The following is a 16554-nucleotide window of genomic DNA, read 5'->3' as shown; positions in this document are numbered from 1 at the left end:
CTGTTTTCATCTTGTATGTTATTCTTACATTGTTTCAACCTAACCTTCAACAGGGTATCTTGTCAAACTGAGGAATCTGTACAGAATTTCAGTAACCTTTATTTAATCCAGAGAGCCAACTTTCTTTTGTTCTGTCAGTCATGACCAAGTCAAAATATTATGTAATTTGTAACTGTATTACCAGTATCACCCGCACAGACGACTGAACCTTCAAACTCTAGAAGACTATCACTTAGAACTGATTATTAGTTAGCTCTTTGTTTTAGAGGGCTGATCCTTGCCAACAAGGTGAGAACAGTAATCCAAACAATACAAATTATTAATCCTCATTTAAAAAATTCTGAAACCATTTTGGTAAAAGCTTTTAGGCCAACTTAATATTTTCAAACATTTATTCATAATGTAAATTTTCAAATATTAACAAGGCAATTATCTATTTTAGTTACTCTTTGATACCCCTATCTCAATCCTATCAATTTAAGTCATTTTCTGATTCCAATTTTTTTATTTTATTTTTAAGAAAATCCTTAAAAAAGATCCAACAGTGAATCCATTTATAAATATATAAGCTATAAAAATATATATAGCAATCAAGCTACACAGAATCTTCCACATTTTATTCCTGTAGGGACTCGTTAGACTAAAATGCATAGAATTTATGTTACTGGATGTATTTATATATGCAGATGTATTTAGTTAATTAACCAATCTGATTTATTGTTATTCCCATGTTTCCATTAGCCAATAGCAGGGTTTTTTTTTCAGACAAAGGTTCTACTGACTTACTTTCTTCTCCTTTATTCCACTTTGAAAATTTACCCCCTTTTTTGTGTGTGAATGTGCTAATAGCTGACCTAGTTTTAACATGCGCATTCTTGAAATATTTGGAAATGATGGAAGAAAACAATGTAAAGAGACGTATTGGTGAAAGAATTAGTGCAAAGTGTACTAAGAAACCTTAAGTTTGAAGGTGGAAGCGTCATGGTATTTGGAATGTTTTCTAGCCAAGGTACAGCGCCTCTTGTTCAGTTACAAACACGTGTAAATGCACAGATCTATAAAAACATTGTTCAAGATCATGTTGTGCCAATCATACAGAATTCAGGTTTCGATAGGGCAACCTTTATGCAAGATAATGCCCCATGTCACAAGGCAAAGGTGGTAATGAGTTACGTTAGCGAGCAAGATTTTGAAATTATGGATTGGCCACCGCAAAGTCCTGACTTAAATCGAATAGAATATCTTTGGAAGACCTTAGGAGTGAAAGTTTTGGAAAAAAATCCTACTAACACAGAGGATTTGTGGGTGACGCTTCAAGAAGAATGGTCTAAAATTAGTATTGAGGATTGTCAAGAACCGATTCGTTTTTGTAGTCTGAAGATGTGCAGCTGTCATTGAGAGCAAGGACTCCTTGACTAAATATTGATTGTACATGTATTTTTATTGATTTTTGGCTGTTTACATTGTTTTTCCTAATTTTGTCCCTTAATTTTGGACGTGCCTATTTTGAAGATAAATAATTGTTATAATTCTTCTTCTATCCTTTGCAAATGATTCAAATTTTAATATGTTATTATGGATGATAACAACTACCAGTTATCAAAATTTCAGCTTTTCACAGTTGTTATTTCTAACAAATATTAGGTTTTAAAATTTTGTTCCTTAGTTTTGGACGCTACTATGACTCATTAATATAGCCGGTGCTTGAAATGGGGAGGAGGGGAGTAGGTTTCCACATTAATTATTTTTTTTTTGTAGACATTTTCAACCGATTGCTCATAACACTGATTTAAATATTTTAATAAATGACAATATCTGTTGCATTATTTCAATGTAAATGGTCACATCTGTTGTGAAAAAGTATTTAACCAAGCAGGTGGTGTTAGTATCTCTATTTGTATGGTCGTAGCAACTTTTAATAATGTGGATTCTTACAGATAAAATCAGATTAGAAAACTTAATCTAACCAAAATCAAGAAAAAAAAGCATTTAAAACACCTGCGTTAATTTTTAGATGTATACAATCTTCCATGTTCCTTCATCTCTTGGGTTCAAGTTTGAAATAGCATTTTCATCGATACACATGGCGAAATAGATAAAGGCATTTATTAACAATACTAATAACTAGGAATATAATAATTAACATTTCTACCCGGTCATGGCTGACTAAACTAGAACAATTTATCCCTATGGATTAAATAAAGAGTTCAGTTTGGAATTCTGTATAGATTCTCAGAGTTCAAAAAGATTGAAGGTTACATCAGCTGAAACATTGTGAAAAGAATGATTAAGATGAAAATAATAATCCAAACTATCAATACTTATCCCAAAAATTTTGAAACCTACCATGTTCGTCTGTTTTTTGTTTTCACAATAAATAAAAATAGATCATTAATATGCGCAAATATCCAAAGAGAAAAGTTATTTTCGTTTTAGATTAAGATCGTTAAAAAAAAATCAACAGCAGTCTGAACGTGCACTGCTGTTGGCATGAAAGAGACCATTGTGACACTTTCTACATCGTTAGAAAAAGCGCTGTATGTAGGAGAACCTGAACACCTCTCTGCAAGAACTGCAAAAACCTGTGTCATTGTGAATTTGATATTCCCATAACACTTTCTCTTTGGAGGAAGCTCATTCACTTTGCCTAGAGTAAATGTTGTTGGATGTTTTTCCCATGTAAAATCCTTCCTTTTCACTTTAAATAAAGGTAATAATCGTTCGATTTATGCTGAAGCAATTATTTTGCATTATTTTGATTATTCAAACTGTTCTTCTCATCATGGATATTATTTTCATGTTTTGACTGATGTAACCTCTGACCTTCTTCAAGTGCAACTTATCGAATTTAAGAATCTGTATAGAATTTAAAATGGAATACTATTTAATCTATAAGGTTAAGTTGTTCCATCAGCCATGACCAGGTAGAAATTTTAAGTAATTTGCAATTGTCTTCATAGTATCGCCCATACTGAGGATTAAACCTTTAACCTCCAGAAGACTGTCATTTAGAACTGATTATAACTTAGCACCTTTATCCATTGTACTGGTTCAATGCACCTATAAAAAGGCCAAATACTGGCCAAAACGTTGTTAGAACAGCATCCAAGACAAGAACAACAGTCTAAATAACCTAAATTTTTAATCTTCATCACAAAATTTTTAAATATTTTATTCGAAATACATTTGATTATTTTTAGATTTAAAAATTGGTATCAAAGCTCTTGGACACATCATTAAAAATTAAAAAAATTTAGACAAAACTGTTTTTGGCAAGCATTAAGATGCACAAATTTATTAAAAGGGGGAAAAAAACATTTTTTTTCCTATTTGCCTTTCTTTTTCTTTTTTAAATTTGAAATATTTCTTATTAATTTCAGATCATATCAGATCCATCATCAGAAAACAAGAGTTCTTTTACTTGTTTTTTTTCTGTTTTTTTTTTGTTTTTTTCTTGCAAGTAAAATCTGTTTCCTTGTGGTACTATGTCTAAAACGTGCTACTGTTGTGGAACTCTTCTGTGTGACATTTTTTAGTGCATGTTTGCTTTTAAGATATAAAAATTGGTATTAAAGTTTTTGGAAGCGTCATTAAAAATTTAAAAACTTTGACAAACTATTTTTGAAACATTTTAAGAGGCAAAAATTTTATTTATTTATTTATTTTTTTTTTTTTTTATATAGTGGTCACCACTTATCAAGGCCCGGAATCCACTCAGGGATAAGGGTTATTGCAAGTACAGTACGTTAGTGTGAAGATTTGATGAAGTGTTTACTTAAGGGGGCGGTTCAGTAGGAATTTGTTAACGTTGGACTTGAACACATCCAAGTTGTAGTCAGGTGGGAAGCAGGCAGACGGAACAGAGTTCCACAGGCATGTAGTTCTAAGAAAGAAGCTTTGTTCATGGAATCCACGTTTTGATTTAGGCACAGATAAAGAGTGGGGGAAATTTTTCACAGTGGATTCAGCTAGACGGGTGTTTTTTGTGAAAGATTGGCGAGGGGGGGACTAGGGATTGGAGTTCAGACAAGCACCTGCCATAGAAATAATGATAAAACAAGGATAGGCTCGCAACGTCTCTTCTGTGGGAGAGAGGTTGCAGGGTAGAGAAAAGGGCATCCCCCACTAAGCCACAAAGTCTATTTTGTACTCTCTCAAGGCAGGATAGGCTGTTTTTAGCAGCTCCTGCCCAGATATCGCAGCAGTATTCCATCCTTGGATGTACTTGGCTTTTATATAGATAGAGAATTGCATCAATAGTGAGATATCTTCTTGAGCGGTAGAAGGATCCCACCATCTTTCCAGCGACCTTGGCAACAGACTTGATGTAGTGTTCCATTTCAGATCAGGAGTAAAGGACAAACCCAGAAGCTTGTCAAAACATGGGGCTTCTCCCAGACGAGAGCCATCCATTTTAATTGATGCCAGATGGGGATCAGAGTGTTGATGATGTAAAGATAAGAGTTTGATTTTAGATGCATTAAAGGTAACCAGCCACGACTTCCCCCACTGAACCACGATTAGAGGAGAGAGAATCAGAGAGAACTTTGTCATTTACAGCCTTTGATGTGTTGCCGTAGATGGTCGTGTCATCAGTATAGATGTCAACGAATGATTTAAGTATGTGTTTAGGGAGATCATTGATGTAGATCAGGAAGAGAGTTGGGCCCAGGATTGACCCTTGAGGGACTCCAGCATTAATACTGCAGGCCTCTGATTTTTGTCCATCGACCACTTCTCTTATGAGCCTATTGGAGAGAAATGATTTAATGATTGAGAAAACATTTCCAGTTATACCGTAGCTGGAAATCTTGTGAAGTAGGCCCTTATGCCATACTTTGTCGAAGGCCTTTGATATGTCAAGAGCAATTGCCCTAGAAAGGAAGCCTTTGTCAAGAGATTCACTAATCCTGTGCGATATAACCATTAGCACATCTGCGGTAGATCTTGCAGAACGGAAACCATATTGTGTGTCACTAAGAAGATTGTTTCTGCTGAGGTGGTTTACTATTTCTCTATTTAATATGGATTCCAGCAACTTACTCATAACACACAGGAGGCTTATTGGTCTGTACTGAGAGGGAGATGACTTATCACCTGAATTCTTAAATACAGGACATACTGATGAGGTTTGCCAGGGAGTCGGAAAGCACTTCTCCTTAAGGCAACGCTTAAACAGTTTCGTAAGTATGGGAGCAAGTTCTGGTTGAAGCTTTTTTAACACTATAATTGAGATGCCGTCAGAGCCAGTTGCTTTACTGGAATCAAGGTTCTTGATTAGCTTGGCGACCTCATGCACAGATATTTGTATGTTACCTAGCGTGTTCTGTGTTATAGGAGGAAATATGGGGAGTTGATGGCCTTTGTCGCATAGAGTAGAATTAGCTGCAAAGTTCTTGGCAAATAGTTTGGCCTTGTCTGATGCTGACGAGATGACCTCTGGTCCATTGATAATGGTTGGGATATAACGCACACTTCTGTTCAGGATCCTATTTGTTATTTGCCAAAACTGGTGGGAACCAAGCCGCTGATCAGCTACTTTGGATTTAACAGACTGGGCATATAGCTCTCTTGCATTTTTTATTACTCTTTTACAGTGGTTGCTGGCAGTCCTGAAAGCAGCTTTAGTGTCAGTGCATCTATTACGTTGGTAGTTATGGAAGTGATTTCTGTACGCGATAGCAGCAGCACATTCTGGGGAGAACCATGGCTGGCTATTAGGTTTTTGTTGGAATTTCTTTAGATTGTATGAATTGGTCTATGCCTACAATTAACCATTCGGTTAGATCTGATACTATAGAGGACACTTCGTTTTTGAACATGGAGTGCAGAGGTAAATTAGATATGAATGTACGGAAGCTGTCGCAGTCAGCCATAGAGTATCGGTATACAGTACAGTGGAGGGGTACGTCTGGGGACTTATTATATTTCATTTTTATCTTAACTGATACGACAGAGTAGTCGGAGGATCCTAGAGGAGAATGAACGGAGCATGAACAAAGCTCAGGGGAAGTTGAGAGAAAAAGGTCTAGGAGGCTTGCATATTGACCAGTAGTATCGGGCACACGGGTGGGTTCGCGAACAATCTTAGTGAGGTCATAAGCAATGGCAAAAAGGAAAAATACATTTTTCTCTTTAAAAGGAAAGGCAAAGACAAAGAAAACATTTTTCCCCTTCTTTTAATAAAATGCTTGCATTTTAACATGTTTCAAAAACAGTTTTGTCTGTCTATTCAAAGTTTTTAAATTTGAAGATTTGTGATTAAGAAATATAGAAATAATATTTATTCAAACAATAACAAGTTATCAGAAAATATTTCAAAAGTTTTCATTATAAATCTCTTTCATGGTAGGTAGTAATAGACAAAATGATTGTATGGCAAACTCCTGATAGTATAAGTATTACCACATCCACCAGTGAGGCATAGTAAAATATCAACTTCATTTCATTGCACCCCTCAACATAAATACACTCACACTAGCAACAAAATCATACCCCTTCATTGTAAAGATCTCTAAATGGCAGAAGATATTGTTTACTCTGATAGCTTCTTTCTTAGGATTGTAACAAACCACGTATGAGCACGTGGGAAAATAAGAGCTGTAGGATAGTTGGCTTTTCAAAGATATTAACAGCAGCAGCAGTCAAAAAAGCACATATGCAAATTAGGAAGTGTGCGCGAGCTTGCATCAGAAGAAAAAGAAAAAAGCAGGAAAAATGTATCACGTGGTCGAGAAGAAAGAAAAACTCTTGCCGAGCGAGAGGGACATGTGGCCTTGCATTTGTGACAAAAGACTTAAACTGATGTCAAGATGGCAGGGTTTTAATGAACAGTTAGAAAAAATGAGGCAGGCATTGTTTGAAAAGTAATGATAATAAATGCCCTTTGCTAAAACAGAAAGAAAAGCAGAGTCAGATTTATTTTTGCTTGTTCTTTTTTGATGGTACCAGATGGTGTGGGGTCTGAGAGGTTTGAACTATAATAAACATGGTTTGAGTGTAACAGCTACGTTGGAATTCTCTTCCTGCTCCCCAGTTTCTCTGACCATAGCAAAAATTTAAATGTAATTTTGAAACAAACATCTTGTTGTCCAACTTCTCATTCAAGTTGCCCACCCTCCCCCACCTTATAAATCTGAACTATCACAGTAGTCCCTTACACTTCAATGGTAATATACCTTGTTTGGGATGAATCATAAAAAAAAATAATAATGCTGCTTCATTGTTTAAAGAAAATACAATTCTATCAATCTTACAAAGGAATGTAGTTAAGCTAGAGCTAACAGAAGTTTTCATTGACACTTGACTAAAAATAAGTTTGTACTCAAGATACAGATAATTTATCTTGTTTTTTAATCTGTCAAGCAACAAATTTCAGTAAAAAATAGAAATGATGGCAAAATTGTTTTTTCAGGAAAAATTTCAACCAGAATATAATAAAAGCACAAAAACAAAAAAGAAAAATATTGTAATTGAACTTATATGCTTCTCCAACTCCTGAATATTTATACTACCCCCTCTCTACATTATCGTTTTTTTTAAAATCTGTATCCGACAAACTTCAGCAGAAAGCCTATTACATAATATTATTTTATGATATATTTTTGTTGGTGTATCAACTTATCAGAGTTGATACACCAACCCTTACTCTCTCCCTCTTTAGCAGAATTCAAAAAAGAAGCCGCCAACCTAATAGGTCCCATACTGTCTACCAAGCTCCAGCCATTGTTCCATCACCACAATGTTGTATCTTCGTACTTGTTTTACAAATACTTCTATAGAATGTCTTCCAACCAATTTATTGCACATGCATGCTCTAAATGTAAAAACCCTGATCAACCCGGCAAGCAATGAAATTCCACTGCTTAAATATTCAATCAAGCATGATTAAAATAAAAGAAAAATGTATGAAAATAAATGATTAACTCACAAGTTTCATTTTGAAATGGATTATGGATTACTCCAATGGTTGGATCACCATTCACAGCCACACATACCATTGTCGTCACATATGTAGGAAGATTCTCTGCAAGAAAGAAAAATTTCGAAATTACAACATAAACCAAACATTTTACAAAATTACAACATAAACCAAACATTTTACAAAATTATGCAGTTTTTGCTGAACAAAATCCAATTGAGAAGAAAAATAACTCATCTAACCTTGTGACATGACACCCAGTATGTTGATTCACATTACACATCACTCAATATACAAATAGTGCCACTAATTAAAAAAAAATCCATACGATTTTCATAAAGTATTAACCTTCAATTGGCATTTGTCAAAATTTAAACCCAATTTGATTATTAGCTCACACCTGTCAGTATCCTGTATATCTACAAAGCCACCGTTCATTCATTCATGGAGTATTATTGTTACATCTGGGCTGGTACACCAAGCACTAGTTCTCTCTCAGACAGAGTTAAAAAAAAAAAAAAAAAAAAAAAAAAAAAAAAAGAAGCCTCTACTCTAATAGATCTCACACTGTTCAAACTCCAGTCCCATCGCCATAATGTTGCATCCCTGTGTTTGTTTTATAAGTACTTTCACAGAATGTGATCCAACGAACTTATTTTACATGTACCCTTGAAATGTAAATGCCCCAACAAACTCGACAAGCAGCAAAATTCTAGCCCTTCACTGCAGACATCTCAAGATGACTGAAAACTTTCAATTTTAACAGATTCATTCTTTTTTAGGTGATTAAAATAGGCTTTAATCATGTCTTTTTATTGGTTCTCTCTCTTTTTTAGATTTGATACTCTAACATTCATTTTTTTTTTTTAAAAAGTAAATCAAAATTTTTTATTTTTTCCTAGCAACGCCGGGATACAGATCCTGCTAATATATAATCGATAAAAATAGCACATGATTTCAGCTGGAACCCATGGTGTAACAGTGTCCGCACGATCATAATATCTATGGTTCTGTTCAAGCCCTAGAACAGTCAATTTATGCTGATGAGTCATACAAGTGTATATAGATAACTGCTTTATAAAATAAGTAAAATAAATGCATATTTATTTGCTTACATCCAAAAACATTGATCTTTCTAAGGGAAAACTACTTCCCCAATCTCCTACAATTCAATTAGCGAAAAAAAATAAAAATATATATCTATAAAAGTGAAAATGTCCGTCTGTTGGTGTACATTTGCCTACCAAATAACTGTCAATTTTCGGTCCACAGACTCGAGATTTAACATAAGGGGTATGGGGTTTTGGGAAAATCGTTTTAATCCATTTTTGGCCAGAAATCTGGCTGTCAAGAGGCCAAAGTTTGACGATTTGACCTTTGAAAACTCTACCAAACTCCTCCGTCAAATTTGGGTCTAAATACTTGAAATTTAAAATGTAGGTTACTTGGACTTTATAATTTGATTTGAACCCAAAAAAATAAGTGTAAAGGGTTCAAAATTGGGGTCAAAATTTTAAAAAATTGACTTTTGCAGTGTCTACCAAATTACTCAGCAAATTTCTGGTCTAAACATTTGAAATTTTACATAAAGGGTATTCAGAGATAGGGCAAGATTTTCAATCGGTTTGAGTCGAAAATTTGAGCTACCAAGGGGTCAAAGTTAAAGATTTGACTTTTGCGGTGTCCAGCAAATTTTGGGTCTAAACATTTGAAATTGTATATAACGGGTATTCAGACATGCGGCAAGCATTTTAATATGTTTTGGGGCAAGGATTTGCCTGCCAAAAGGTCAAAGTTGAAAAAGTTGACCTTTGCAGATTCTACCAAACTCCGCCAATTTTGGATCTAAACACTTGAAATTTTAAATGTAGCTAACTTGGACATGGGTAAAACTTTGTATTTTGATTTGAGACCATAATAAATGTTAAGGGGTCAAAATTAGGGTCAAAGTTTAAAAATATTACCTCTGCTGTCTCTACGAAATTACTCAGACAATTTTTGGTCTAAACATTTGAAATTTTACATAAAAGTATATTCACACATAGGGCAAGTTATGAAAAGTACAAAGGGCTCGAGCAAAGTGGGGCAGAAATGCAAGTAGTAAATAAGGTTGGTTTTGAGATTAATAGTAAATTAATAAGAAATAATTTTGGGTTGTAGATTAAAAGTGAATAAAGAGTAATTAACTTTAGAGTAATAGTAAATAAGTAGCAAATAATTTTGGGTTTAAGATTAATAGTGAATTATAAGTAAATAAGTTTGGAGTTAAGAAAAACAAATTAATAGCAAATAATTTTGGGTTTGAGATTAATAGTGAATTTATCTATCTATCTATAAAAGTGAAAAGATCTTTGTGTCTGTTAATATTTCTCTACCAAATAACTGTCAATTTTCGGTCTAGAGACTCGAGATTTGACATAAAGGATAATGAGATTTGGGAAATCTTTTTTAATCAATTTTGCGGCCAGAAATTTGGCTGTCGAGGGTTCAAAGTTCAATGATTTGATCTTTGAAAACTCTACCAAACTCCTCCGCCAATTTTGTGTCAGAATACTTGAAATTTTAAATGTAGGTTACTTTGACATGGATCAAAATTTTAATTTGATTAGAGCCCCCAAAAATAAATGTTCAGGGGTCAAAGTTTAAGAACAAATTGTTCTCTACGGTCTCTACCAAATTACTTCTCCAGTTTTGTTTCTAAACATTTGAAATTTATACATGAGAAGTATTCAGACATTTGACAAGTATTTTAATCAGTTTGGGGGCAAAAATTTTGCTGCTAAAAGGTCAAAGTTTAAAGAGTTGACCTTTGCAGATTCTACCAAATTCCTCTGTCAATTTTGGATCTAAACACTTGAAATTTTACATGTAGGTAACTTGGATATGGGTAAAACTTTGTGTTTTGATTTGAGACCAAAATAATAAATGTTAAGGGGTCAAAATATGGGTCAAATGTAAAATAAATTGACTTCTGCGATCTCTACAAAATTACTCAGACATATTTTGGTTTAAACATTTGAAATTTTACATAAAAGTATTTTCACACGTAGGGCAAGTTAGGAACAGTACATAGGCCCGAGCAAAGCCGGCCAGAAATGAAAGTAGTAAATAAGCTTAGTGTTGAGCGTAATAGTAAATAAATAAGCAAATAATTTTGGGTTTGAGATTGATAATGAATTAATAGTAAATACGTTTTGAGTTGAGAGTAATAGTAATTTAATAGCAAATAATTTGGGGTTTGAGATTAACAGTGAATTATTAGTAAATATGTTATAGACTTGAGAATAGTAAATTAATAGCAAATAATTTTCGGTTTGAGATAAGCAGTGAATTAATAGTAAATAAGTTTTGATTTAAGAGTAATAGTAAATTTGTATCAACTGATGTTGGGTTTCAGATTAATAGTGAATTATTCATAAATAAATTTGGAGTTCAGAACAATAGTAAATTAATAGCAAATAATTTATGGGTTTGAGATTAATAGTGAATTAATATTTAATAAGTGTGGAGTTGAGAAAATAGTAAATTAGTAGCAAATAATTTGGAGTTTGAAATAAATCGTGAATAGGTTTGGAGATTAATTGGGGTTTGAGATTAATAGTAAATAGGTTTGGAGTTGAGAACAATAGTAAATTAATAACAAATAATTATGGGTTAACATTATTAGTAAACTAGCGGGGGTACCCGGCGTTGCCCGAGTGTTTCCGGGACGGGGGAGGGAGGAGTTTTAAAAAATGTTATGGTAGGTAAGTAGGAAGGATCAAACCCGGAGTCATGAGTAAAAGTAGGAAAATAAAGTGTGAAAAAAAAAAACAAAAAAAAAACAAAACATCTGCAACGTTAACAGTTCGGCCACCAAGAAAAGTCCATTCCAGTTGTTTAGGAAAAAAAAAAAAACGACTACGGTAGGTCGGCGCGAACGTGAAAATATAATGTGAATTGTCCAGCACGCTAACCACTACGCCACAGAGCACTGCAGCTTAGTTTAGTGATTTTAAATAACTTCACATGAAAGAACTACGAAGCCAAACCGATGTTCTCTTCTCAACTGTTCCTTGTGAACGATCCCCAAACGGTGTTAAGTGGTGGCAGGGGGAGGAGGAATTTATTAGAGAGAAAATATTTTACCACTTCCATTGATCTTAACCGATTTTGGCCGTGACTTCTCAGCAGAAAAAGTATAGAAATCTAAGATTATCGAGGAATTTGAGAAATAATAAGCCTATAACACACCTCAGATATTGTTCTGCCGTTTGTGCATATTATATTTGCATGAAATATCTTGATTTTTAATCCTATTAAAGTCAAAATCAACGGGAAAAAATGAGTTCATTTTATTTATATAGAGATAAGATTGGATTTAAGAATAATAGTAAATTAGCAAATAATTTTAGGATTGAGATTAATTGTGAATTAATCTATATTACAGTAATATAGTCTGTGTGTGCGTGCACATTTCCCTAGCATACTACTCTGTCAATTTTTAGTCTACAGACTCGAGATTTAACAAAAGGGTTAATGAGATTTGGGAAAATCTTTTTAATCGGATTTTGGCCAGAAATTTTGTTGTTAAAGTTCAAACGATTTGAGCTTTGAAAACTTTACCAAACTCCTCCGCCAATTTTTGGTCCAAACACTAGAAATTTTAAATGTAGGTTACCTGTACATGAGTACAAACTTCCTAATATATATATATATATATATATATATATATATATATATATATATATATACACACACACATACATACATATGCATACAAAGTTATTAAGAGTACATAGGGTCCGAGCAAAGCCGGGCTGAACTGCTAGTATATATATATATATATATATATATATATATTGCACACACAAGATAAATTATCTTAAAATTTTGGATTTGTTATTCTACTGAAAATACCTTTTGTTTGTGAAACTTTAATAATAGCTATTTTTCATTAAGAAATATTGCAGAAATTTCAGTTCCTTTGAAGTATTTTATAGCTTTTGTTGGGATGGGGGCACAATATTAATATGGGTATAACGTCCCATGTGAAAATTCCAATCTTTCAGATTCGCATTAAAGTTTATTCATAGTTATTCTGCACTAATTAAGGAAGATTCTCTGAACTTCAATTTCTTGTCAAAACTTAATCCTTAGGTTAAAATCAGTTTCATAAATTTGGATCAAAATTAGAATAAGGATTCTAAATATAAGGCTTGATATCATTATTTTGATATTCGTAAGGAGACATAAAATGATAAAAAACTTAAATGTTCAAGGAATTATTTTTACTTATCCTGGGACGGGTATTCTAGTTTATATAAGGAACTTTGTGTGTGAGCAAGTTCATTCCCTATGGACTCTGAAACGGATGGACTGATTTTTATGAAATTTATGTATCTGGCAGTGTTCTTAAATAGGTTTTGTATTGAAATGTCTTTAATAAGTATCGAAAATCGAAACAATCCAATAAAAGGAGCAGGCGATTTTGACTAAAGTTAACACCTTACACAGCCCAACATCACAAGTGCATTTGAGAAGTTTTATTACCACACAAACAGAAAGGACCTGCATATAAAATCAACAATATGTCCTTTGATATGACAAGAGTACTTCGAAACGAATGTTTCTTTTTAGAGCACAATTAAACCGGGATACTCGACTTTTGCATTTTAAACTTTATATTATATATAACAATAATTTCATAAAATCAACAGTAGGTTCTCTACGGTGCAATGTAGACTACAATGTATTGTGGATTAAGTCACTGCATGGAGCCATGTGAAGCTTTCTCCTGGTGCAGCACAATGGGTCCCCAACAAGAACAATTAATTGATTTGATTGAAAAATGAGCGATTTCACAGATTTCGATGACAATAAAAATATAGAAGTGTGAAGCATTTGTTGATCATCATTCAATCGTTGGCTATATCGGATCTCCCTGCTAGTATATATATAGAAATAGTATATGCATATTTATATTCCATGGAAAAATGTGAGCATGAAAACTAATAGGACTAGTTAAAACTGGAAAAGAAAAAAAAGATATTCTAGTAAAAAAAATGAGATAGGATAGCTGAGAATTTGAACCTGGGAAGCTAGGCTTGGAATTAAGAATTCCGATCATAAGTTTAAAATAAATAATACAGATATGTTATTGAAAAGGAATGTGTTGTTAGTAATGTTATTGCAAAAGGAATTTGATGATTCAATTCTGTTTATGAAAATGAAATGAAATTAAAATAAGGAATTTGAAACAAAAATGATAAACATATTTGTAAAATAGGTTAGTCGGAAATGAAGTTAGAGAATTTTTCTTTGCAAGCATGTGCGGTCGATGCACATGTTTTAGGCATGTTTTAGGCAACGTGAGGCTTGTCAGGCCACGGGACCGATATGCATGTTGTTTGGTCATGCAATGACGTCATGAGTAAGGGATGAGTTCTCAATATAGTTAGAGCTTTAGGGGTCAGTCAGAGAGAAGTCAGTGCCAGGACAGGTTCGGACAGACAGAGCTGACATCCACCTGGGAAGCGAAGGTTAGAAGAAAGAAATAATGTAGAAACTTTGAATTCCTTGATGCGAAGCCATTGACCGGTCGAATGGAATAAACAAACATTATCATATTTTTGTAACTGTCGTCTTCGTGTTATGTCATTCAACAACAACGGTATTGTGAATTTGTATTATAAGAACTTTGTGTATAAACTCATCTAAGAATGTGTCTATCATCTTAAGAATGTTCCTCCCTCTCAGTATCAAGAAATAATGAATGGTCCTTCATTATGATAAAAGACTGAAAATCCTCATCTCAAAAATGTGTTAAAGAAAGATAATGTTTATAGAAACACTCCCAGAACTGTCAAACAGTATAAATGTCTATCTCTCTTCTATCCCCCTCTCATTGTGTATTACATGTTCCCGGCTCTGTATTAAATATACCTATCTCTCTCTCTCTAACATGAACACTAATATGAACAACAACAAATATATAATTCATCACTCTCTCTTACAAATATAACAAGAACACCTATGGAACATTTATAACTTAAAATATTGCAGCATTAAGAATTTTTTTTAAATCAATTTAATGCTGCAATATTTTAAGTTATAAATTTATTATATTTTTTACTAGAATATCCTGTCTTTTTTTTTTTTTTTTTTTTTTTTTTACAAGGTAGTCACCACTTACCAAGGCCCGGAAGCCACTCGAGGATAAGGGTTATTGTGTGTACAGTACGTTAGTGTTGGAGATTTGATAAAGTGTCTTACTTAAGGAGGCGGTTCATCAGGAATTTGTTCACATTGGACTTGAAGACATCGAGGTTGTAGTCAGGTAGAAACAGGCAACCAGAACAGAGTTCAACAGGCGTGCACTTCTAAGAAGCTTTGTTCATGGAATCTACGTTTTGATTTTGGCACAGATAAGGAGTGGGGAAAATTTTTGACATTGGTTTCAGCTAGACAGGTGTTTATCGTGAAAGATTGGCGAAGAGGGGACCAGAGATTGGAGCTCAGACGAGCACCTGCCATGGTAGTAATGATAAAACAAAGACAGGCTCACAACGTCTCTCCTCTGGGAGAGAGGTGAGAGGTTGCAGGGAAGAGAAAAGAGCATCACCCACTAGGCCACGAAACCTATTTTGTACTCTGTTAAGGCAGGATAGGCTGTTTTTAGCAGCTCCTGTCCAGATGTGGCAGCAGTACTCCATCCTTGGACGTACTTGGCTTTTATACAGATAGGGAATTGCATCAGGGGTGAAATATCTTCTGGAGTGGTAGAAGGATCCTACCATTTTTCCAGCGACCTTGGCAACTGACTTGATGTACGTATTCCATTTCAGATCAGGGGGTAAAGGTCAAACCCAGAAGCTTATCAAAACATGAAGCTTCCCCCAGACAAGAGCCACCCATATCAATTGATGCCAGATGGGGATCAGAGCGTTGATGATGTAAAGATAGGAGCTTGGTTTTAGATACATTAAAAGTAACCAGCCACCTCCTCCCCCACTGTACCACGCGCTCAAGATCAGAGGAGAGAGAATCTGAGAGAACTTTGTCATTTATGGCCTTTGATGTGTTGCCATAGATGGTCGTGTCATCAGCATAGATGTCAACGAATGATTTAAGTATGTGTTTTGGGAGATCATTGATGTAGATCAGAAAGAGAGTTGGGCCCAGGATGGACCCCTGAGGGACTCCAGCCTCTGATTTCTGACCATCAACTACTACTCTTATGAGCCTATCGGAGAGAAATGATCTAATGATTGAGAAAACATTTCCAGTTATACCGTAGCTGGAAACCTTGTGAAGTAGGCCCTTATTCCATACCTTATCCAAGGCTTTTGATATGTCAAGAGTAATTGCCCTAGAAAGGAAGCCTTTGTCAAGAGATTCGCTAATCCTATGAGATATAACAGTTAGCACATCTGCTGTAGATCTGGCAGAACAGAAACCATATTACATGTCACTAAGATGGTTATTTCTGCTGAGGTGGTTGACTATTTCTCTATTTAATATGGATTCCAGCAGCTTACTCATGACACATAGGAGACTTATTGGTCTGTACTGAGAGGGAGAGGACTTATCACCCGAGTTCTTAAATACAGGGCATACTGATGAGGTTTTCCAGGGTGTTGGGAAGCACTTCT

At 34.3% G+C, this 16554-nt stretch overlaps 1 protein-coding gene across 1 annotated transcript in view; it reads right to left on the bottom strand.

Annotated features, from left to right (window-relative positions):
- Positions 1–16554, bottom strand: part of LOC145287843 (inositol monophosphatase 3-like) — a 47093-nt gene that overhangs the window by 3496 nt on the left and 27043 nt on the right. Inside the window, exon 3 of the mRNA XM_080135719.1 lies at positions 7931–8026. Coding sequence (XP_079991845.1) covers positions 7931–8026 — 96 coding nt within the window. The remainder of the gene's footprint in view (positions 1–7930; positions 8027–16554) is intronic.

The sequence above is a fragment of the Euprymna scolopes genome, chromosome 11, assembly GCF_053919585.1.
Source record: "Euprymna scolopes isolate OS-2025 chromosome 11, ASM5391958v1, whole genome shotgun sequence".
In the NCBI taxonomy this organism is placed as follows: domain Eukaryota; kingdom Metazoa; phylum Mollusca; class Cephalopoda; order Sepiida; family Sepiolidae; genus Euprymna; species Euprymna scolopes.
This window is presented reverse-complemented; position numbering and strand designations above follow the sequence as displayed.